At 39.2% G+C, this 26,382-nt stretch overlaps 1 protein-coding gene across 1 annotated transcript in view; it reads left to right on the forward strand.

Moving 5' to 3' along the window:
- Positions 1-14,408: 14,408 nt before the first annotated feature.
- Positions 14,409-26,382, forward strand: part of raly (RALY heterogeneous nuclear ribonucleoprotein) — a 66,441-nt gene continuing 54,467 nt past the window's right edge. Inside the window, exons 1-2 of the mRNA XM_085354456.1 lie at positions 14,409-14,515; positions 23,397-23,725. Of these exons, the coding sequence (XP_085210582.1) occupies positions 14,409-14,515; positions 23,397-23,725 (436 nt within the window). The remainder of the gene's footprint in view (positions 14,516-23,396; positions 23,726-26,382) is intronic.

Genomic DNA, 26,382 nt, shown 5'->3' on the forward strand with positions numbered 1-26,382 from the left:
GGCCCTCCAGCGGACGAGGCATGAGGCCATTGCGGCGGTGATGAGACCCTGGGGCCTATAATGGAAGCATCAGTTGGTGCAGGCGCCTGCAGAGCGTCAACCGCTCCCACCCGAGTGCCTAGGCTGGGTGCGGAGCTCAGCTGTGCACTGACTGGCATAACCTTGGGAACCAACCTGGGTGTAGGAACAAACCGGACGGCAGCCATTCCCACCTGAGGTGCAGATGCAGGTGCAGGATATGGCTGACCTACGGCTGCCCTGACCCCAGTGGTGAGAACTAGCTCAGGTGCTGGCTGGGTGACCCCTGCCTCTACCTGGAGATCAGACGCAGGTGAGAGGTCAGGCAACGCCACAGCCACCCTGGGAGTGAGCACAAAGTTCCAGATATTGACTTTGTCAGGTGCAAGCAGAGGAGCAACAACAGACAAAGACCTTAAAGTCTCTAAGCCCTTAACATAGTCCAAATTGTCCTTAGTTGCCCTTCTTGGGGAGCTAAACACATCTTCTGTCTTGGAGCATGATTCAAACAACATTTCAGACCTGAAATAAGTTGGCTCAGTGACACAAGTAATAGTTATACTGTCCCAGGAAGCATGATTCTTAAGGCCAAGACATGATTCATGAACCCACATAAAACAACCAGGACTATGTGCAGATGATTTTAACATAATAATTTGGCAGTCACATAGGAAATAACTACGCTTATTGGAGTCTAAGCCCCCCGTAGGCGAGACTGAGTTAAGGGGGGGTTCAGCCACACACACTAATCGGCTGTGGAAGGCTAGTGAGTGGAATGCACATGGACCTGGCTTTGCACAGAAAACATAGTGGACTGGCTCTGAGCCATCCGGCTGAATTGTCTTTAGATCGGCCAGTTCATTAACTGCTGTCAAAAGGTCCTGGCCCAGGGGTGCAGTTAAAGGGCTAGCTGGGTTGTAATGGCTAGCATGGCGCTCCCCCCCGACAGCCTTTGAAACATGAAATTCAGCCTTGTCATTGGATAATGCGGGAGCATAACTTAAACAGTCCTTCAGTGTTGTATTAACGGAAATTGCAATGTCATTCACAGACATAGGGAAACCTGGCAGACCCATAATAATCGTCCCGGCCCGATGGACTGGTGTAGAAAAGCAGTCGCTGATGTCGGGCTCCAAAGCACTCACTCTGGTCAAACCATCAGCAGAGTGAGGAACATGGGGACCGATCAGCACAGGATCATAACAGACATTTTCATGATCAACACTGGACATTTCTTCTTTCGCTGGTCTAGTTATATAAACAGAACATTTGTTATTTGACTCGGGAACAAAGTAAACTGACTCGGAAATGGGGGTGCTAGCCAAGGGCAATACAGTCTTACTACTGGTCAGATCAGAAGCTTTCTCACTTGATTTGCGGTTAACAGACAGCAGGGGCTGAGACACGGTCTTAAATAAGGCCCCAAATGCCCTAGCGGTCTTAAAAGAAGCCCTCTCAGTGGAAGATGGAGGTTCTGGGTGTGCAGAATCATTAGTACATCCTTTTTCGCTAATGTCCCCCTCATCCTGCTCATACGTAATACCAGGGTTTAACAGTACATCACTTGGTTTAATTCTCAGGACTGAAGAGTCTATGGTCGGTTTGGCAGTGTCGGTTTCACAGTTCGGTGATGGCAGTGTGTCTTCCCCAAGAATAGCGTGCCCAACACCAGAAAGTTTAGCTTTGTTGTCAAAACACAACGTGGGCACAGGAGTAACACCTTCAACATTAGCAGTCAGAGGCATGGAAAAGGCAGCTTCTTCACTGGCCCCCGAGAAAACAGACCGTGATGAGGTGCATGGGGGGGTGACAGAGTTAACAGTACAGGTAAATTGTGTCTCCATCTCCGAGACCTTAATTGTCTTTCCAAGGCCCTCGCCCTCACTACATCCAGGGCGTTTCAGTGGCAACAGAACGTTATCACTAACCTCTGAGTGCCGTGTAGAGCGACGCCGACGCCGCTTCCTCCTCGGAGCGGCCGCGAGCGCGGCAGCGTTAACTGTTGGGATCGAGTCTTCCTCCTCTGCCCACATCCTCGCCAGACAAGCGGCCGGAGACGTGAAGTCCTCGCGAGGGGGTGACGGTGAGCGGCCGGTCTGAAGCAGGGCGATAGGTGGGAGCTCCTCCTCGGGAATGAGCCAAGGCTTCCAACGGAGCTCCTCCTCCCGATAAGCCCGCAACACCTGCTGACGCTCATCGTCACCAAAATCTATGGCCTCCATCGCCTCCGTGTGCTGGTCAGTGCAGCTTGACTGTGGCGGAAACGAGGAAGCCGATCCACGGTGAGGCGATGGCTGAGTGGAAGTGGACCTCAGCGTTCCACCTCTCACAGCCTCTGGCTCATGAGGCAGCGGCGATGACACCCGTCCACGGGACGGAGGTGTGGGTGCTGAGGCGGCATTCAGGACCCTCTGGGCCAGCGCACGGGCACGAAGCTCCTCCTTAAGGGGGCCCAGGGAGTCAAACGCCTCGACGAGGTGGGGGAGCTGTCGCAACCGTGGCTCCCGCAACAAAACGGCGTCCACGGCCGCCAATCCCGTGGAAACCACACTTGGATCCGCGCATCCGATGATGCGATCCATAATGCGGCAGAGCCGGTTCAGCTCCTCCCCTACCTCCTCTGAAATGTCCGCTGAGTCCGACATGGTCGCGTCGTACTGTCACGGTCCGCTGTGACAGACCGTGTGGAGAGTGCGTGGAGGACTCAGGTGCGGACACGAGTGACACGGGAGTAAACTTTAAACAAAAGCGAGCCTTTTATTGTGGCTGGTAACGCAAGAGAAACAAACAAGAATAAGGGCAGCTCAAAAGCAATAACTAAACAGAAACATAAACTGGGAATGAACTAAGGTAAGGCTATGAATACAACAGACCGGGCATGGAAACATGGAGGGTGGGAACACAGACGACGCGACACAGACTGTATGAAACACAGAGACTAAATACACATGAGGGATGATCAGGGGAAGTGGATGCACACGGGGAACACAGGTGACACTGATAATCATAACAAGACACGGCAGGAGTGAACGTAACACTGATGGGAGATGGGCAAAGTAAAACAGGAAGTACACAGAGGTTCAAACAGGAGGAGAGAGAGCACGGGGAGAACGCAGACATAACGGGCTGGGGAAAACATAGAATAAAACACAAAGAGAGACGAGGGCTCATAAATACACAGAGGGGCACACAGGGGGTAAGAGTCACGAAGGGAAAACACATAAGGAACAACGTAACAGATCAACCCAGGAAGCATGGCCTAAATAAAGAACAAAATACAAAAATACATGAAAACTAAGAATACTGGGCCCACATGGCCCAGGACCATGACACCCCTGTGGCGTGTTTCCACTTCCCCTGAGGAGCTCTTGTGTGTTTTTAGTCTTTGTCAGGTCGTCTGTCTATCTCCCTCCATGTCATGTCAGGTTAAAGTATTTCATGACTCTGTTGAGGTCATGTTCATGTAACTTTGTCAAAATTGTCATAGTCTAGATTTTTCCAGTTTAGGTTTTAGTTTAGGTTTTGCCTCCCGCTGTGACACAACGGGGCTGTTAATTAACAAAAAAAATAATCTAATTTGGAAATAAAACAGAACTAAAGTTGCCTCATAACTCAGTGTGATTGAGTGTTTTCTATTTATTATCTGTGAAATCTCCTTTATCTTTTATTATGACACTGAGAATTTCCAGGAAAAAAACAAAAGGCCATTAAAAGAGTTCCCATCAGCCCCCCTGTCAGCTGAGTTTGCCTGTTATTTGTTTGTTTGGTTCTAATTGGTGCAACATCCAGCCTCAGCTTTGGGCTGCGATTGTGAGAGACTGATCACAAAGAGGCTGCAGTATAAGCAATATGCCAACTACACTGTTTAATGATGAGTGCCAGGAGCGTGTGCTGTGCAGTCTCTCTCTTTCTCTCTCTCTCCATATGTGTGTTTGTTTAGAGTGCAGCTATGCATGTTTGTTAAGAAAAATAATGAATATCGTGGTTCTACATAATAATGAAGCAATAAATAATAAATGTCTCAAAAGACTGGAATCTTACTCTTACATCATTCTTATATCATTCAGTTCTGCTGTTATTTGTTTCAGAAGTCACTTTTCATATCGATAGTTTTATTAACTCTAAATAAGCAAAAAGAAAAAATTAATTTTTTTGACTGCTGTTAACTTCAGAAGTAAAAATGATCAAATTAACTTCATGAGTTTATATTCAGCAACTTGTATAGTCTGATTCCATCACAATCAACTGACAACAGAAATACTTTGTAAAGTGTCTCTATGCACACTCATATTTTAGATGAAACTTTCATATCAGACGTCATTTTTAGAAATAAATCAGTTGTTCCTCTGAGGGAGTATGGTTTATGGTTATAATAAATATCAGAGAGAAACTCAGATGTGGTTCAGTTTTCTACAGGGGCTCTACTATTCATTCTTTTGAAACCCATGGTTTTTATCACATGTTTGGCTCTCTCATCAACCAACCTCCATCCGCAGTTCCCCAGCAAGCAACACACTGCATTCTAACATCACCAAGGTTAGCTATGAAATAGATTGAGCACTTTAGAGAATAAGGAATTATATATTTTTTGGGTTATTTTAAGACAAAATCAGAGCTATCACTGCAGTCAGACATGAACATGTGCCTTGTACCATACCAATAAAAAAGATGAATGTCTGATTTAGACAAGTGCTTCTCAACCTATTCCTTGCATGTCCTACTTCATAAGCAGAGAAAGGTTCACAGGCCACACTCTAAAATTTCTATTAACAATAAAAATAACTAAATAAATAAATAAAAGGAATCTTATACTCAGCTTAGCTTCACCACACGTTCTCATCTTGGTTACTCTTCTGTGATTTTTCCCAACATGCCAAAGAAGAGTTAGGTTAGTCATTATGAAAGTTGTTATGAAACTTTTTTGGGGTTCAATTTGGTGTTGATGTAATGTGCATGTAATGGATACATAGTGGTGATTGTGTCTATGGAGTTAGGTTTTCTTTTGAGCACTAAAGTAGCTAGCTTAAATGGCATTGGTCAACTGTTTCTATCAAAAATAAGTTTATTATTTATTTATTTATTTATTTATCGTGATTTTGGGGACTTATTTCAACTTTGTATTGAGGCTGAGAGAAACAAGGAAACAAGGACTGCCTTCCATTCCAAAAAGACACATTGGACCAGATTACAGCATGCTGTCTTTATCCTTTCATGTATGCTCACAGTCTCCAGCATCCTTCTGCATTCTGCCTGGATGTCCTCACATTTCTGCACTTTTCCTGGGTGAAACATTGTATTATTGTTTTTTAGCTGAATACCAAATATCTGTGTATGATTTGCAGCAAAATAGTAAAAGTAGTCATTTTTGTTATTAATATTACACTGGAAAAATGTTTTCCATCATTGTTATTAGGTTTGTATAAATATGACTGCTAAACATATTTACAAAAAGGCTTTTTTAAACTGTTTGATATTTGATATGAAGACATCAAAAATATACAAACTAGAGATATAGAATATCTTTAATTTTAACATATTTTGATGAGAAATATCTTAAATCATGGTGATTTTTAAAAATGTCTAAGAATTATATTAATATAAAAATAACAAAAGCATGTCTTCTTCAATTATGGGGTCCATCTTTTGTGGGATTTATATTTCTCCTATATAAGTATCATAACCCCAAATCAGGATAGATCCTGATCTGAGCATTACCTCACAGGATGTAGCACAAGTTTATTCTCAAGAATCCCAAATACATTATAATCCTGCCTATACCTCAGGCCTCAGTATTCCAGATGAAAAACAAGCTAAAATTAGAAAATAATTGAGATGTGTGCTGCGCATGGGCTGATGTCAGGTCAGAAGCAGCTGATGAGCCCAGCATTGCAAGTCCATCTCAGTTTGTTTTGATTGGAGTGGACTGCAAATGGCTTGGTTAGGAGAGACAGAAAGGAATCAGCTGCCAATGACAATTGACTTAGACCGGCACTGATCCATGTGCAAGACAGAAAGCACTCAGCCTTCAGTATGAGTGTGTTTGTGAGGGATTCGGTTGAAATCAAGTAGCAATGGAGCATTTGTTTTTAAGAATGAGTGTGTTTTGGTGCGTCTAGGTGAGTAGGCTATGTTAAAATCCAAAGTATCCCCGTGTGGTAATCACGCATGTATGCATGGGTGTATGTTGATTATGTGTAAATGTAGTGTGATTGAGCAGGAATTATAATCAGAGCTTTCAAAGTTTCTCATTAGAATTCAAGGTTGCTGTAAAACATGTCCTTATACTAATGCATGAGAATATGTCCACTGACAGTGACTTTAAAAAAACAACACACTATATGTGAGGGAATGCAAAAAATAACACGACTCTTCCCACAATTTTACTGTTTTTAAGTGATGCGGTATGAATAACGACAAAGTCTGCATTTGTGCTAATGAAGCAAATCAAACACAAAATTCCTACTTTTCAGTTCATTTGTTTGATGGGAAGATTGTGATGCATCTTTAACCTGCAAAGCCCACACTCAGCTGTAGTGTCTTCTGTCAGTGCTTAGAAGAAACGCTTAAAAAAATGCACTCTGTCATGGAAATATGTTAAAACAGGTCACTACAGCATAAATTCCATCCCAATTGATGCAAGGTTTGGAGTACATGTTATTTTACCAGACAAATCCAGAGTGGACGGATTTTAACAGCTCAGTCTTTAATCTCCTCTAGGGTGCTGAATTAAGTGTTGATCCCATAATCCACAACTGCAAAGGTGAAGGTGGTGAAAAACAAGTAAAACACAAGAAAGAAATCAGTTTAGACAAGTCGTATGTATATAAGGTATTTATAACTGTACTTTTATTAATCAAGGACACAGACCTCGGCATATTCAGGTGTATTTCTGTGGCCATGTAAAATATTTCCGCTCACTTTGATGAAAGCACAGTAGTTACCACACAGACATGACCCTCAACGGCCATCACTATGGTAAAGCCACAAGACACACTCTTGACTTAAAACTAAAGCATTTTCAAAGCAATTTAATAATGTCTGATCACATCTAATTAATCAGTTCACTACTGCTTACATTTTTTACTAATGTTTATTATATGACTACCACAAAGCTACACGTGAAATAACAGGTTAATATGTTCAGCTCCTGTGCTCCCTTGAACAATGTCTAGTGAAAAGAAATTGAATTACAAAAAAAGAACCAGGGTTATTTTATTCAGCTATGAAGGTAACATGAACTGAGAGATAAGGGGTTCAATAAAAAGCTTACAGCTGACCAAAGGAGGCAAACTGGTTGCTAAGCTGCTAATTCAAGTTGATGAATGTAAAAAATTTTCATCTTAATTTGGCTCTAAAAGGAGTACACTGCAATTCTTAAACATTATGGTTAGACTGATTTTCATGTTAAACACTGCTCAGCTTGTGAGAATGGTGGTTGCTTAGAATTTATATGGGAGACCCTGCATTATGCACCGGAGGTGTGGCTCTTTGATGATATGGTTGTTTACCAAGCAGGAAGAGCAATGGATGTATTTATTTATTGGTCTGATGATTTAATTTTATCAATAGACAGACTGAAAAATGATGATGTTGTTGTGTCTCGTTTCCTGGTGCCTCAGTTGTGAAGAATTATTATGCTTTTAGTCCTTCATTCTTCTGATGGACAAAGAAGAGCAACTTTAAATCAGGAGTGATTTCAAATGGTTTGTTGGCTTGCTGTGAAAAAGGGCCCTTTTTTTCATTATACGACCTAAGAGTAAGGTCTACTTTTTGAGGAATTTGGTACAAGTACAACTTGATATTAAATCAATAAAAACTGCACAACTGAACTCATGCTTTTATTTACTTGACTATATTGTACAGCAGTTTGTATATTATGATTTGTCAACAGTCAATTTGTTGTACTCCACTCCAATGCTTTTACAATAAAACATTTTTGAAACAAAGCAAAGTGAAGAGCTGGAGGGATGAGGCAGGGAAGCCTTGATGGAGAGAAAAGGACTGAAGGTGGAGAAAGAGAGAGAGAAAGAGAGAGAGAGACAAAGAGAGGTAAGGCTGTAATGAAAGAGGTATTGATTTTCTATAGAGGCTCTTTAATCAGAAGCTGTACCGACACATCCTGCTGGAGGATATATACATGTGTGTGTGTTTGCATGTTTCTGTGCAGGGCCAAGTATATTCAAATACACTTCATTTCATTGTAGACACTTTCAGTTTGTGTCTGGGTTTCATGTTGGTTGTGTGTTCCAGTGTGCATGTTTGTTTGTTTTTTTAATATATATGTCGTGTGTGTGTGTGTGTGTGGGGTGTGGGGGGGGGGGGGGGGGGGCAGGCAGTAGATCGATAGATGAGGCTGCCCAGTAGATGGATGAGTGGAACAACCACTCGTTCATCATCTGGAGAACAAGGAATTCAGGAAATGCTGTGAGAGAGAGGGGAGGGGATACAAGGGAGGGAGGAAGAGGAGGGATGATGATGAGGATAGAGGAGAAAGGGAAGGTGCAGAAGGAAGAAGAGTTGCGACAGTGTGAAAGAAATGAATGAAAAGAAGAGAATACGGGAGTAGGAAAGGGAAAATGGAGGAAGAGAGAATGAAATGCAATTAAAAAGTCATGAAAAGGGGAGACAGGGAAAATCGGTGGGTGAAAAGAGCAGAAGTTTAAAGGGTAGAAAATCAAATGGAGAGGGACAGAAGAAGAAGGAGAGGGTTTTATGAAACAAGAACTCTAGGGAATGTTAGAAGAGAAAAAGGAGGGATAATAAGGAAGGAAAGGAAGAAAGAAGGGAAAGTCAGGGAGGGAACAGCAGACATGACAGGAAATGAAAAAGAAAAATAAGGTGAATCACAACATTATGAAGAATTATAAAGTTGGTAGATTAGTTAAAGATGACAAAAAAAATAGGATTTTGGTTTTTTTGCTGACTTTTTGTCATTTACATTTTAACTAGTATAGCTATTGGTATTGATTCACTTCTTCAGGGTATCAGAAAAATCAATTAGCAGCACCTTGATTATTGATGATGTGTGGGTCTGTATTGGTTTAGAAAATTATGTGCTGCATTGTGATAAAAAATGTAAAAGGTTCTCTAGAAAGACCTAAAATAGACAGTAATTCATTCAGTATTTATTGTTGATTTGAATGTGCAATATATGCTGATTCTCAAGCTTGTGCTTGAGCTACAAACTAACTGGAATTTTGCGTACACTTGTGCGTTTTTAAAAATATCATCATGAATGTTGGAACTGAAAAAAAGTGAAATGAGCAGATAAATGCAGCCCGAATAGGAAAGTTGGACTACAGCCATTCCACCTCTAGTCAGCTCAAAATGGAGGCGGATACATTCATTCTTGAGGATCTATAAATTTTTTATTTAATGAAATGTAGGTTGCCCTCTTATTAATTGCCTACCTGAGCTCATAGTGAACAGATGTTGAGTCTGCAGTGATTGCAAAGCAGAAAACAATGCAGTATTGATCCGTTCATTGGCTTCCCTGGTTCCAGGAACAACAGTTCATTAATGCAGTCTAAGAGGGACTATCTGTCTCTATTACTGCCTTGTTGGCCTGCATGGCAATGATTTATAGGCAACCTGTGGACGCAGTGGAGACAGCTAATGTTGCCCTGAGTGGGAATTGAGGACTTATCTGTGGTGAAGCCTGTGGTGAACGGTGGGCTGTCGAACATGTAACTATCACCATTAGAAGCTGTAATATCGTCAGAATCCTTTTCTCAGCCACTTACCAAACACATGCAGCTTCTATAACTTTTTTCTTTTATTTCATTCATTTCTTACTTGTCTTTCTTATTTAGTGTTTTGCAGAATTAAAAAAAAAAAATGGGACAGTAAATAATAGCTCTTCTTGCAAAGGGTGCTGGACATCAAATAATTGCCATTGTGCCAAAGGTCACACAGTGGTAAGTAGAGTTTGCAGGTAGTTAGTGTAAACTTGAAGCTAGTGTTGTTGTAACTTTATTTGTTGCAACAGTTAATTGTGCCTCAGCAATAAGTCTCTTTACACTGCAGTGATACTGTATATCTGAAGGAACTTACCTTTTTTCTTGTTCTGTTTTCCTTGACCGTTGTATTGTTTTGCTCGAGGCCTGACTGGACTTAGACTGTCCATTTCTTCTCTAAAATTGTGGGGAGTTTATTTTATATTAATTTAAGTCAAAGAAACTTGGACTTAAAAGACTTTTGTGTGACAATATGTTCATGGTTGTAAGGGAAATCTTTTTAAACCTATTGCAGGATTGGACCAAGTGCATCCCAATGAATATGGTGAGGAAATTTAATCAAATGACAACAGTAAGGATAAAAGCAATGCATTCATTTAATCCCTGCACTCACACACTTACATGTTTAATACATCTCAAATTGTTCTATACAAAGACAGCATGCTCCAGTGGCCAGTATTTAGTGGTATATTAACTCATTCACTGCCAGCCATTGGCAGTGAATGAGTTAAACCCATTGACTCATTCACTGCCATTGACGGCTATAGACGTCAATGGCAGTGAATGAGTTAAATGGCTTACTCAGTGAGACCTCAGCACTGGGATTTATAGCAGTTTGCTGGTGTTTTACTTCTTCTAATTAACCACATTTTATGCCAGAAAATCGTTCTAAATTTTTTACATCGAATTTCAAATAACATCAGATAAATAGCAAATAACAATGCCGTGCTCTTGCAAGTAATGGTGTTTATTTCTAGGAAGTTCAATTTGGTTGGACACTGTAAAATGAGAACTATCTATACTTTGGAAACTATTGAAATATGGTGCCCAAAACCCTGAAGCTGCTTTTAAAATATTAAACATACATCATCGCAGTCTGATGTTCAAAGCACTCCAGAAATTATTTTATGATGAAAGGCTGTAATGTGCTTATTGTGGTCCCTGTTGCCTGAAGAAAACAAACCACCAAACAACAAAATGAGGCCAGAAATGAAAGGTACCCTGCCACCGAGTTTAGAGTGGTGTTAGAGTAGTGTTTTCCCTTACTATGAAAGTCACAAAAACCAAACAAGGCAGAGTGGAGGAAAGGCAGCAAGAGTTTTCTGGTAATTGTTAAATTATCCATTTTGTTTATTTTCCTTTAAGAAATTAAAGGATCACACTCATTTTCCAAAATACATCTATTATTCATTGCAGCTCTCTCGCTCCACAAAATTCGCTGGCGAGTCCTGAATCAAAAGTTGATATACAAACAAGTCGTGCATCATCAGACTGTATTACTGATGGCAATTCTCACAATAAGAATTACAGTCTATACCACGTGTTCTCAAGCCTTTCATTTAGTGCTGAATCACAACAGCTGGATACAGTTAATGTATTTTGTAAAAGTTCTTCAGTCATTTTGGTCAAATCAATCCGCAATTAGAATAGTATAATTATTCAGACAGACACATGACAAGTGTTTTTATTGTAACACCTTATGTGATTTTAAAATCTAATAAAAGCTTAAATGAAAGTGAAATTTTTTTTTTTTAATGAAATCTAAACAGAAATGAGAGAACTTAGAAATCACCCAAAGACTCTAAATAAAAATAAAAACTGATGCTAATTACAAATGTCACAATCTTTCTTTTTTCCTTTTTCCATTTTGATATTTAGTTTATACCTTTCTGATTTAGTGTTCAGGCTTTTGCACTTCGTGGTGTAAATAATTGATTTCTTGTGTTTTTGTTTATTCTTCACTCACCTATACTTTCTTATCTCTTAATGTCAAATTGTCATCTCTGTGTTCAGTATTTCATTTAGTTATTTCCAGTTGTACTTGCATAGTCCTCCGTCTTCTGTGCCTTGTTGTTAGTTTTATTTCCTTTGTGTCATTTGTATTGATTAGATTAAGCTGTTCCTCATTTCCCACTTGTATCCTCGTTTGCCCTGATTACCCTCAGTGTCTCTGTATGTATATATAGCCCTGCTCTTGTGTTTATTTGCTGTGTGTGCTTGTTGTGTTAGCCTGCACTGGTTGTTACTGCTTCATTGTCTCATGCCTGTTTGAGTTTTGTGTACTATCTGCAGCCAACCTTAATAAAGGCTAGTTTCTGTGTTCTTTTAGCTTTTGTTTTGAGTCTCTTGTTTGGGTCAAATTCCTGCAAACCATGACAGCTATATTAACCCAGCTTGTAGTTCTGATGAGCACCTCCCTTAAACTAATTTTTGAGCCACTTTTTTAGTTATTAACACATTCATACTGAAGATGAAGGTAATTAAATTATAATTTGTATGACATATTTAGAATCAGGATACTTTATTGATCCCTGGGGGAAATTATTTTTTTTGTTACAGTGCTCCATTATAAACCAACATTAAGACAAGACAGACAATGCGCTAACTAAGAGTATTAAACTATACTGGGTGGCAGATTAACAAACCTAAAGAAGCCTCCTTCAACTCATCAGCATATAATTCCTTTAACTTGCCTTTAAAGAAATGTGTAGCACAGCCAAATGCTATATGCATCCATTCACTGAACCTCACCCAATACCCCCAATTTATGCTATACAACAGGGGTGGGCAGCTCAAGGACCGGTGCCCTGTAGGGTTTAGATGAGTCCTTGATCCAACACATGTGATTTAAATGGCTAAATTACCTCCTCAACATGTCTTGAAGTTCTCCAGACACCTGGTAATGAACTAATCATTTGATTCAGGTGTGTTAACCCAGGGTGCTAGCTAAAACCTGCAGGACACCACCCCTTGAAGCCTGCAGTTGTCCACCTCTGCTATACATGCTTTCAAACATTAATTCATTCATGCATTGCATTCAATTCTTTAATTGTGTACTATTTTTTTTTCAGTCATTTTTTATTTTATTTTTTTTTTTGTTCACTTTTCCTGACAATGTTTGACAAGCAATAGATACTGTCTTCTTCCAGTAAGAGTAGAAAAGGCAACAGTGGCACTTTTATTGCACGAAGAAAACCATCAGGTGGGCGGCTGCATTCTTTCTCTAACAAAATGGATTGTGATATGAACTTCACTATACCCTCACTGGAAGACTCAGAGGCCAGTAATGGGTTGTTGTGATCAACTTGACTTGTATGTGGTTTTTGGATGACTGCTGTAAATGTTTAAGATTCTGACTGCAGTGAAGTGTAATGAATCTTGAATGGACTTCATATTCATAGTATATTTATCATCCTCAGGTTATAGTCTAACGAGATACTGTTTCTATAGTAACAGATAAATGGGCTCTCCCTGTTTTCCTTTCTTGCTCTGGACTCCAAAGCCACATTTCTCTGCACAGTTCACCAAATCTCAGTGATTCTACATGAATGCAGCTCGTAGGCTGCTGGGACTTGAAGTGGCATCAGTCACATGGCTCTGTGCTGATCTGTTGGTAAAACAATGGGGGGGAGGTGGCGTTAGGAGAAGGAATGACAAACAAACAGGGCTAAAGAAAGAGACGAAGAAAAATGCAAAAGGGTACAGGTGGAGATGGATGGCTTAAATAGAAAGTGTTGTTTTTATCCTTCACTTCTCAAACTGAAAACTTGAGCTTAACTTAGTGTTTGGTAAAAAAAGTTATGAGAATTTTAACTTTGTTTTCATTTAAGACTCCATGGTGATTCAAAATTAGAACGTGAAATGTTACATTTTAACCGTGTGAGTGATGTTTGGCCAGTTCTTCCTTCAAAAAGACTTTTAAAGGCTGTTTTTTAGGGTTAAAATTACACTTGGGTCAAATTAGGTTAAGGTAAGGTAGGGCTAGGCATTTAGCTGTAACGGCAAAGTTCAAAATAAACCAGGTGAGATTAAACATGTATCAAGTACAAAGATGTGAGTTTTTGTTTTATTGTCATTTTTAATAAGCTATTTGCATTTCTTTGAGTTAGGCTCTTAACATGTAATTTTTATGATTTGTTTGTGAATTTCCAGTCTTAATTCCATGCAGATTTGTGTGAAGTGTGAACTGGTGTGTATGTGCAAGTGTGTGTTTTAGCCCAGCCTCTAGCCTCGCTCGGGGGTGCAGCTTGACTCTTCAGTTATACATCAAGCCAAAAACCCAAGTGAAAGTATATGTCTCTGTGCCTTTCAAGGATCTGAGTTTATCCTCACATCCAGCCACAGCTGTTACCTCAAGCAACAATTCTGTGTACATTTGGGGCTGCATGAGTACTTGTGTCACAAGGTCTTGGGCTTTAAGAATGGACTGGGTAGGGAAAAAAACATCTCCAATGAAGGAATTTCAACTAGCTACCAAGGTGGTTTTTTGTGTCAAAGTTTAACGTGTGGTTCTGCATATGCATCACTACAAATGCACTTGTTTATATTTGAGCTCATGCACTCATCAAATGTTACATTCACCAGATTTAGCTAATCTACTGAAAACATAAAAATAAAAGTGTGTGTGTGTGTGTGTGTGTGTGTGTGGTATATATGTTAGAGAGTGAACGAGAGGGAGAGAGTGATGGAAATATTCCTTATGCCTGTGGAACACATCATCCATTCAAGTCCAAACATATATGCGTCCAAGAGAGCGCAAGGTAAGAAAATAATTGCCAGCCTCTGCTTGAAGGTCAAATGTTCAACATATTCAACATGGGTTGTGGCTAATAAATAATGAGCCTAACACTGGTTCGACTTAAATAAACCTTTTCCTGTTATTTAATGGGCACATCTCATACACACCATGACAGTGTATCACCCTGTGTGTGTGTAGGGGGAGTCTTCATTTTACCACATTAGTCCAGTTTTGCCTTGTTATCTCTGACAAACACCCATGTTTCCTTTCCCTTTCCCTCTTTCTCTTTTTCTCACACACTCACACGCACAGAGCAACAAATGCACAAAATAGCTGTATTCACTAAAAAGGGTTAAGACACTGTCCTTGGCAGTTCAAAAAGTTCAGATCCTTCTTTCATACATACCCAATGAGTTGAATACCAGCTCCACCTCAAGTCTTCCCACTGCTGTTTGATAATCATTAACTGTCTAAATCTGTACCATGCTCCTTCGTGGGATGCACTGTATATATGTTTAACTACTGTCTCAGAAATTAGCATAGAATCTGTCATACCGACATACGCAGCTCATGCAGCAGACTCATGTGTGCAATCTTACACCCACCAACTGTATAGGTGGTTAGCTACTAAACAGAAACTTAAAAAAAATAGGACTAATGTGATTAGAGGTGATTTAGATGTCTTGAGTTTGCAATCCTCAGTTACCCAGAAATGAGCTCAACAGCTGTGAGGCATTAACTGCAAATATGCTGGTCACCCTTTATCTTAAACTCTGCCCGAGGGCCTTTCCCTACAGTCTGGCATTATAGCATTATATCCTGGAGTCATTACACGGATGGGTAACTACTGAAGACAGATGAGAGCAGGAGCGATACTGAAATGGGCAATATGAATTGTATTTAAGTTACTTGCAGTATTGTTGTGCATGGCTGTCAAAAACAGATTATACTTTGGTCAAATAATCTATCACTTCCTGTGCAATTATTACTTATTCTCACTGATTTCATTATCCTATTTCTTCCCTTTCTTCAATGTTTTATGCTGCTATCTGTGATTTACTCTTAGGTTTAAGGTTAATATTAGTTTGATAACTGAGACAAAATTGTAACAGTCTTGGGTTTAGTACCTCCTGCTACTGTATCAGCCAGTGGCATCATGAAGAGTTTGATGGTCATTGCAGAACTTCTTGCAACGCAAAAGTCATACACGATTCGTTTTCTGTATACATTATTCTATACATATTTGTACTCATATAATCTTTTGTTAAATGAATCCTTTAAAAGGAGGAGAGCTAAGCTAATCTGCAAGCCTGGCAACTCCAAAGCCCAGATCAGCCGATGGCTAAACTGATGTTCTTCCAAACAACCGATTGGCAGATCTTCTCGAGGGCCGCTGTGTAAACTGCTTTAAACTGCTTTAAACTGCCCATAGTTGCTTCAAACCCAAAAGCCCCTTTGCAGCCTCCGCTTTTTTATGCTATATCTGAATCATGTCATGTCTGTCATTATGATGTCTTATTCTACTGTATGGGGGCCTCAATGCCTCAGGCTCTCTTCTTCTATTCTTGAAATTTACTTGGAAAGGTGTAAAGTGATCTCTTGGGAACTGTTTGGACAAAGCTATATCACCAAATAGAAGTTGCTAAATACGGAAATAACAATCCTTTTTGCTTGTTTTCCAGTACTTTTTTTTTCATAACCATCATGACAAGTCTCTCTCTTTTATAGAGAAAGAGAGACCTGTTTTCTCTATAATGCAAAGCTCTTGAGATGCAGAAGCCATCTTTATAGTTTTAAAGGTCAATAATGTTTGTGAACGTATCTGAGCTTGAGCCATGGGGCTGACTGTGAGAGTATTGACTGTAAGCCTATAGTGATTCTTTATATCACAGCATTACCACCTTGGGTTGTAAGCACAGTTTGTCGAAGTAACTCTAATCCCAAATGTGCTGCTGTCTCATCTATTTATCATTATGAAGTGTTTCTCCCTGCTGCCTCCCCTGGTGGTGAAATGACCTTTCCTCACTGTGGGCAGAATCACCCGTCATCTTCCAGACTGAAATTCAACTTTTTATGATATAATTCACATTGTGGTCTCCCTTCCGAGTCACAATTTCTTTCAATTCAAACACACTTCTCTGGCTGATCTTCCTGAAAGCACATCTCTTCCCTTTTTCGGGCGCTTCACATGATCAATATTTGTAAGGCAAGGATTTTGAAACATAACATAATGAACTGGTGATCATTTAGACTGATTTTAAAATTGCATCTAAAGAAGTGTAGGCCTCATTCGTCTAAGTTAAAGTCAGTTTTTATGATGCAACAACAAGAAAGAGACTGGCATCCATGGGAGGATTCTAAGGTGAAAAACAACTGCAGAACAAAAAGAACATTTTTTACTAAGCTCGTGTCACATTTGCCAAAAAAACATCTTGATGATCATCGAGACGCAGACTTCTTGCTGTTGCCTCACAACAAGAAGGTCCTAAGTTTGACTCCACCACCAGGCCGGGGCTTTTCTGTTTGGATGTTCTCCCGGTGTTTGCGTGGGCTCTCTGGCTTCCTCCCACAGTCCATGACATGCAGTTAATGGGGTTAAGTTAATCAGTGATTCTAAATTACCCATAGGTGTGAATGTAAGTGCAAATGTCTCTCTGTGTTAGCCATGTTTCAGGCTGATGACCTGTCCAGAGTGTACTCCATGTCTCGCGGTAGCTGGCATAGATATCAGCCCTCTTGTGACCCTGATAAGGATAAGCAGAAGAGAATACATGGATCCAAAGAGGACTGGACCAAAATCCCTCCCCAGCAGTATGAAAGAGTCAATTATCAAATAAATACTTGAATGCAGTTCTTACTGGGTGGCACAAGTAGTTATTAGAATTTATTCTATGGGCTTTTTCACATAGGGCCTGTTAAAAAATGAAATCATTATTTAAAAAGTGCATTTTGTGTATACTCTATCTAATATTCAAATTTGTTTGATGTAAATGTGATAAATATGCAAAAAAAAAAAGAAATCAGTATGAGGAAAATACTTTTTCACAGCACTGTATCTACAAAAGTAACATGAATTAAACATGGGTACGCTGAACGAAGCCAAGATCAGCAAACAGGAAATTACATAATGTAGGATGGCCGTGGTGAAATATATGAAATCACGCCATGGATCATACTGTGTATCACTGAGGCCCAAGGGTGACTGCCTTAAAAACCTAATCTTTCAACAGTATTTAACTTGTCAGCTTGTCTCAGACATTTGCCTTGTTATGTTTTATTTGCAGTGGATTTTTTTTCTCATCCATTCCCATACGTTTCCAGTTGTGTCAGAACTATGCTTAATGGTAAAAAAATAATCATTGATATCAGCATCAAGATTTTGATGCATGCAAATTGTGTGTGTGTGTGTGTGTGTGTGTGTGCGCGTGCTAAAATCCTAATTATGATATTTCCAACAGTGCCTGGAGATCGCATTTGTTCCATCATTATAATCACAGCCAATTACCGTATGGTGTTAGCTTTAATTGCTAATCCTGCACACATGGGATCACTGAGAGAAACTGTGTGATTTTTTAATTTTTTAATTTTTTTACAGTTATGTGCGTGCACATGTCCAACTTTGGTATAATTAAACACTCAGGAAATAAAGCTAATTTTAGTGTAAAGCTGGGCTTTTCTCTTGCAAGACTCAGAAGGTGGACATTTTAATGAATGCGCATCGTTGAACCTGGGGAGCTTATCTGCATGTTAATCCTGCACACACAGAGCAGGGAGTAAGTCCATTTCATATTACTGTGGGGTGATTTGACTTCATTGATCTGCACTGGACTTGGCACAAGGTCAGCTTAATCTCGCAGTGTCTGTATCGTTTGCTTTAGAGCACCTACCATGGATGCTTGTTTTTTCTTGAGGTTTTGGGCACTAGGTCAAGCCATGACATGAGTTTTCAGGGAAATAAACAGTGTGTCAAATGTGGTTAATGTCTTATTTCTACAAGATGAAAAGAGTAAAAATTCCAAATATTAATGACAAATAAAAATTTAAATTAACACATTACTTTTTTTAAATAGATAAGCAGTATGTGTATGTGTGTCATTGACATCATTGACACATCATTGAAACAATTGTATTGTTTTGGTCTAAGGTTTATTTGTCTTTTTGATAGCAAGTATGACGCTCTTTTGAAGACTTTTGTGTGCAGAGGAACACAAACTGGCAACAGTGGCAACACTGTGACATCCTTAGAAAATGTAAAATATTCATTTTTGAGAATCTAAATCTGTATTCAAATATTTCTCTTGTTTTTATTACAGTTCGTAATACTGCGCCTCTGCCATTAAAAATGTTATACAATAAAGGAGTTTTGGGAAGAAGTTGGAGCAATGATAAAGGAGATTTTGTCAATTAAACTTGTGATGGATCCCAAACTTTTCCTACTGGGATTATATCCTGTAGGGTGTAACATAGATCATTTTGAAAAAATCTTCATAAACATGGGAATACTACAAGCAAAGAGAGTGATAGCTCTAACGTGGAGGAGTCTTGGCAAACCAAGTATTTCACATTGGTTCAAAGAATTGTCTTTATGTTTACCATTAGAGAAAATTACATATACTCTAAAGATAAACAAGAAATTTTCCAGAAAATTTGGGGGCGCTACATCCAGTATATTTGGAATAAAGATCTATCTGGTTTACTGTGTGAGACAGGGACAGCCTAGCTATTCCCTGTACAGGACCACAACCATATGCTGCAATCTGAAAATTATTCTTTAAAATCTGTCAGAGGTCTCATGGACTCAAGTGCTTTCATTGAATGTACCTTGTGTTTCGTTTATTGTGTAAATTTGTTTGTGCATGTACTTTATATATGTATATATGTAAAACTTTAATAAACATAATGTTGAAAAAAAAATGTTATACAACTTAGCTCCATACAGATGTGCTTTGAGCTTTGAGGTTGATTGCTCTGGTCACAAGATTTTCAGAAAACTTGCTTTGACCTTGAGGTCGAAATAACTAAGATTCAAACGGACTTTTACGGCTGAGTGGCAAAGATGCATCCCTGACATGTTATCTTCAGACGTGATCTTAAAAGAACTTTGTTTTCAGAATCACTGCAATAATTAAGGTTGTGATCAAAACTGTTTAAAAAAAAAAAAACCAACTATGCCTTGAAGCTCATTTTAGCTTAAAAGCTATTATTGATATTAAAATTAGAGTCAGTTCTCAGATTCATTGGATGCATGTGTCATTGAGCCAAAAAACTCAAACAGAGGATGTTAATTTGCTTAATGAACTTGAGGATAAGCAGAGACATATAATGTGTTTGCATTTTGTTGTTTAATGCTTGATAATGTTGATCCTATGACCCTCATCCAAGTACAGTGAGAGCCTCTTCATAGTGCATTGTGTACATTTTGTATAACCTTTTATGCTAATAAGATGTGTACCAGCACAGGAACACTTGTTATGTACCAGAAAGCTATTTCAGGAATTCTAGGCTATTTCAGTATCTACATACACTGTCAATCAATTATTTTTTTCATCTTCCTTTTGCTGAAAATATACTGTATGACTATAATTATGTTGTTTGTATGCTTTCATGCTGTAGTATGAACTTATTACCAGTTAAATGCCTTGCTAATGGTATTGTGGGATGGATAAGACTATAAACATATTTCTAGTGCCTAAAATTTTTTGTAGTAATTTACATCTGTGGGATGTTGATAAGTTCCTGCAATAGAGTGCAGTAATGCTATATTAATGGCAAACAAAATAAATAAATAAAATCCCAACCTTCACTTCAATTCAGTTCAGTGCAATTTGGCTTTATTTATATTGCGTCAATTCACAACAACAGTTGCCTCTAGGTGCTTTATATTGTTAGGACCTTAACCTTGTTATGTATGCGCAATTCAAAACAGGTCAAAACCTGTTTACATTTACCAAAGTCGTCATTCATTTTTCTTAATGCATTTACCACCCCCCACACACACCCATACACATAAACACACTGGATGTGCTGGATCAACACTATTCTGTTGTCCACTAATTGTGGACCTCTAAAACAAACAAACACACATACACACACATGCACACACAGCCATAAACACACACAGGTCCTCAAGGCCAAGCTCAATTTGATTTATTAGAGTTTCACCAATCAGTTTTAAGACAGCTCTGTCACTGGGAAGGTCAGTGGAGAAAGGACGAGAGATCATCAATGCACACACACACGCGCACATGTACACAAAGGAAGTTGGTTTTACCTGACTTTTTAACCTTTTAACTTTTCTCGAGTTGCAGGTCTGAAACTAAAAAATTGGTTTAATACTCACAAACATGCCCCCCCCCAAACTCACACAGGCACACACACACACTCAACAGTGCTGAATCATAAAAAAAATCTTGCTTCCTAGAACTCTAACTCATTGCTGGATATTTCTACTGATAGAGAGGAAAGGAGAAGATATACCATGACCAAAGTTATAATTACAGAAAAGTGTACACCAACATATTTATCAGAATTACCTTGTTTTTTTAATCACTTGTGCCTCTTTGTGTATTATACAATATGCAGTGGGTGAGGGGTCATTGTTCTAACCAGTATTCCAATGTCCATACAGAAGGTCTAAGATAACGCAAAAGTTTTAAAATCAGGATCCGCGCAGTTTTTTCTAACCTTGATAATTGATGAGTCTGACAAAGCTTTGAATATTTGTATTGTTCTGGTGTTTGGCACGATTTCCAGCCCCCACAGAATTCTTTGAGCTCCTTCGTCTATTATACTTAGCGCTGTTTTCTGTGTACCAAAGTTCTTCTGTTTCATGTCATTGCTGACAGAACAACAAGTTACATTTTTCCATCTCCTGTCTGCTGACTCATCTGTCAGTTTTCACTCCCACTACTCTGCTATCAGTAGTTTACATAAATCACTCACTCATTTGCATGATTCCCTTGGCTTTTTGTAAATGCCAAGTTTATATCTGAATGTCAAGTACAATGAAGCCATGATGAATCAAATTTCAAGTGAGCAATGATCTCCTGGAGCTTTACAGCGGTTTGTGATAGAAGTAGTTAAAAGTTCTTCAATGGTGGATAAGTTACCTGAGATCTCCTCACTTAGGGCTTTGTTTAGGGCTTAAACTCTAACACTGGTTTTGGACACTTTTAACTGGTATGAATCAAATATCAGCAGTTCCTGTTTGCAAAGCAATCATGGGTGTGGAGGACAGTAGAAGTATCAGTACTTTGACTCTAAAGAAAGATTAAAGTGTTCCTAAACTTTTGATTAAGTTTGTTTGGTTTCACATCCTTCCGTGCATGTGCAGTATTTGGACGGGCGGGGGGCATGCACCCCCAAGTTTGTAAATGTGATAAGTCAAGAACAAGGTGACATAAGACTTTCAAACTGATACCATAGGTGAATCCCTGTGGCCTTGAACCCAAGTTTAAGGTCAGAAGTCACATTTCCTGAAAATCCTGTGAACTCAATAAATTGAAAAAATGAATTTAATTTGATACCACAGCTGCATCTAGTTCAAATCCCATGGCCTTGGCCTCAAGATCAGCTTTTCTGAAAATCCACTAGGATTTTCAAAACGCAGGTGCATCTACTAGGAGGCTGAGGGATAACACTGGGAGCTGCCAGTACTTTTATTTTTGCCATCAGCATTTCTCTTCTCCCCCCTTCTTTGTTTTGATGCTTCACTGTCCACACACCTGTTCTGTTTTTCCTCGTTCTTCTTCTGTTACTGATTGATAGTGTTTTTTCTTTGACCCTTTTAATCTTCTTTTATGTTTTAAATGTTTTTTACTTTCCTTATTTATCATTTTTTCCCATCTTTCATGTTACTCATTTATCCAGCTGTTATTAACACAGATAAAAGGAGGAGATCACTTTGTGGAGAGGGTGGTGATTGCTACGTGATGCTTGTTATATTAGTTTTCAAATTCTGCTCTGTCATCGATTTTGGTTGTCTCGTGATAAAACAGCTGCATTTTGGGCCACCATAACTTATTGGATCAGATCAACATTGTTGCTTGTTATCATTGTTTTTCTAGATATTCAGATTAGACTGTAGCTGTTCTTTCCTTTTCACTTATGGAAGTGGTTAGTAATTACATATAATTATAAGTAAATACAATTTTAGTCTCTGTTTTGTGAAAGACTTTATTAGAGGAATGAGAAGAGCTTAGTTACTGCAGTTATTGCTGATCGGCTGTTCTTTCAGTATTTGTTGTATTTATTCTCTTTAATTAATGAATCTATAGGAGAAGAAGAAGACTGAGTGGATTATAGAAAGTGGTTTGAACCTAAAGCAGCATAACTAACAAATGGTTTAGGATCATCTGATCCCGAAATAAAAACAGGCTTCATCAAAGAAGAAATGTTTATACATGTAGATGAATTTTTGCAAAAAAGAACTTTGAATTTTAGAAAATAACCTTTCAAATCCTTGTAATGAGTCATATCATGTGCACCGATGTCTTTAAATCTGTATGAATAATGATCGAGTGCCTGTTTATTCAACAAAGAAAACTAATTTTCTTTCAGTCTAAAATTAAAGGCCCAATTTTTATGACTAATGAAGTAGAAAAGAAGTGGGAGGAGAGGGAAAAAACTTAAGAAGAATTCAGAAAATAATCAGCATAACTAGAGTAATTGGTTGCTATTGTGTGGAGAAATACATACATATACAGCTGTTGTCTGTGTTTTTGATGGGACATCAGTCTACCCTGAATTTAGTGTGTTGAAAAGGAAGAATGTTGGTAAAGAAATAAGCATTTACCTCTTTGCTCAGTTATGAGAATAATTCTTAAATGTCTGTCAGTGAGACTCCTGCAGCTGTCCTCTATTATCTGTCACTGAAACTGAAAATGTATCTTCTCTCTCTCCAGATACTTGTCTGTCTACATTGCTGCCTTCCAATCCATCCATTTGGCACTTACCTCCATCGCCATTCTCTCCAGGATGTCACTGAAGGTACAGACCAGTAATGTGACCAACAAGACAGACCCAAAGTCCATCAATTCACGGGTGTTTATTGGCAACCTGAATACAGCGGTGGTCAAGAAGTCTGATGTTGAGAGCATCTTTTCCAAGTATGGCCGTGTGCTCGGCTGTTCTGTGCACAAGGGCTATGCCTTTGTCCAGTACGCCAGTGAGAGGCATGCCAGGGGAGCTGTGATTGGGGAGAACGGCAGGGTGCTGGCAGGACAAACACTCGGTGAGTTGATGTGAAACAGCATGTGAATTGTAGTTTTACTTAATAAAAAAAGATGAATAAAACTTGACTTTTAGGACTTCCACATTGCGAAAAGACACTGTTGGTCTTTTGGATTAGATATTCAGCTGAAGCTTGTAACCCACAAAAGGATTGATAGATTAATGGCATCAGAATCTACAGTTTTGTTATAATAAAACTAACATCCAGCAGCTCTGACTACAACAAAACTCTCTAACCTGTGACAACCCTTAAGCATCATTACATTCAATTTCCTCTTTAGTCTGTCTGTCTCTCTCTCATATTTTTTTGTTTTTGCTATTGCGGAGGAAAAAACAATATCAGAGGAGCAAAAACAGTTAAGCGGAGTGTGCCTTTAAGCTGCTGGAGTGATTTTCTCCCCCTGCCTGGTCCCCTGGCGAAGCAGGAAGAGACGAACTGTCAGTGAGCTGGTGTGAAGAACTCGACTGGTTTATGCTCAGTCACTGCAGGGCTTCAAGCACATTTCTTTAATAGCTTCTCTCAGTGCGGCGTGTGCGAGAACGAGAATGTACGTGAATGAGTGCAACTGAAAGAAGCATTTCTCTGTGTGTGTGTGTGTGTGTGTGTGTGTGTGTGTGTGTGTGTTTATGTGTAATGGAGGATAAAGCTGTGACAGCTAAGGGGTCTCTAAGTGATGCTCTCTGCACCTCTGCAGCTTTTGTGTAGGTGTGCGTGTGTTGCTGTAGAAATCATATAAAAGCCATCTTCTTTTTCTGTACCAAATATCTTTTCATTCTCTTATCCTGTCTGTTTCCCCCTCTCTGAGACACTTTTTAAACATGGCCACTACCTTAGGGATTCAGTTTCCTTTTTAACAGAAGACTCAAACAATGCATCCAATGACATGAAGACAGTTTATTTTGAAACTGTCAAAAGACAAACTCTGCTAACAGACTGCTTGAAAAAATAGAGTCATAAAAAAGCAAAAAAATGTGCAATACAGCAGAAAAAAGAAAATCATCATAAGAAGAATCATGCAATTTTCAGACACAGTAAAATTAACAGTTCACCTGTAATACGACCACTCACTAGAATGGGTTTCAGGAGACTTGGGCAGCCTGAGGTCTACAAAACAAGCTGTAGTCCTCGAATTCTTAAATCATATGAATTTCCAAATATTTTCCAAATATGACAATATTCCTGAATCATGGTCAGTAACATCACAAAATCAGTTATGCAGCAATTAAAAATGCCCCATGAGGTTTGCTTTTGTACATTTTAACACACGTGCAACATGTTTGTCAGTTATCAAAACCATTCGTATTTAAATTCATGGGGAACATACGTATATACATATACATGTTATATACCTATGTGGTATGTGACTTTTGTTGCTATGATGCCAGGTCTCTCTTGGAAATGAGATTTTTAATCTCAATGAGATTTTTTACCTGGATAAATAAAGGATTAATAAAAAACATGAAGTATATTGCACTCATCCTGTTTGTTTCCAACTATTTAAATGTTAAATTAAAAAAAGTAAATCAATAAGCAGAATAGAGAATTTGGCTGATATATGTAGCTGCCATAACTTTGCTTATAGCTAACTTTATCTGCACAGTATTAGTTAGTTTGTAAGAATTAAAAACAAATTATAATAAATAAACTCTATAAAAATAATCAGCATGGATTACTTCACATATGCAGGTGTAACGCAATCTGTACTTACGCCAAACCTTTAATGCGTGGAAATCAGGACTGTTGACCTTGGGCAGTTCACTAGGTGTCGGTGTCATCAATTTCACCCCGATGTTTAACCCAGAATCACAGTTTCTCTAAAAATAGGTTACAAGAAATCAAATGTATCCCAAATACCTGTATCCTGTCAGAGGCTAGTTTCGTAAAGGAGATTGGTAGTAGCTGCTCCACCACAGGAACAATAAGGCTTCCAGCACACAATGGACACCACACTTACTTAACATAAACACATTTATTAGACACAATTTTAAATAATAAACCCCCTTTTTTTTGTAGTGTCTTTCCACTCAGTGTCATAAGAAAAATAAAATAAATAAATAAAAACAAATATGTATCCTTTAAGGTCCTTTGGCCAAAAGAAAATCACCTGAGCTCAGGGAAAAATAAAGCGCATCGTTGGGGCCCTTTGAATTGTTCCTACCGCTCTGTTGGAACGGTGTAGCATCCAATAATAGCATCCAGCAAGCAGCAACGACCATCTATTTGCCAGGACGGTTCGGCAGAGTCATCAGATGAGGACTTCCACAAGGCAGTTCATCCAGTAGGATCCAGGGCACCAAAAGGGCAAACAAACCAGCCAGAGGAGTTCGTGTAATGGCGAATGCTGTCGGACTCAGCTCCGCTTCACGTTTGTAACCGCTACAAGACTTTTTTCCGAATTTCCAGCTCGTAGAGGGCACGAGAGCAGCATGCGCCTCATCGGATGAACGGAAGGAAAAACTCTGTAGCTGGACTAGAGAGTGGCTATGCGCACGGCACAGTGGTGCGTTCAGTGACCACAAATAATCAGAAATCCCATACTCAAACAATGATCTGGGTTACACTCTCCCCCTCTAAAGTGCATGAGTCTCTGCATGCACACTTGACTTAACAGGTGTGTGAAGGAAAGTGCTCTGAGAGAATACAATTGCGAAACTCTG

The sequence above is a fragment of the Diplotaxodon limnothrissa genome, linkage group LG5 (assembly GCF_057381915.1).
Source record: "Diplotaxodon limnothrissa isolate DT_005_m linkage group LG5, D_limnothrissa_male_GT1.1, whole genome shotgun sequence".
In the NCBI taxonomy this organism is placed as follows: domain Eukaryota; kingdom Metazoa; phylum Chordata; class Actinopteri; order Cichliformes; family Cichlidae; genus Diplotaxodon; species Diplotaxodon limnothrissa.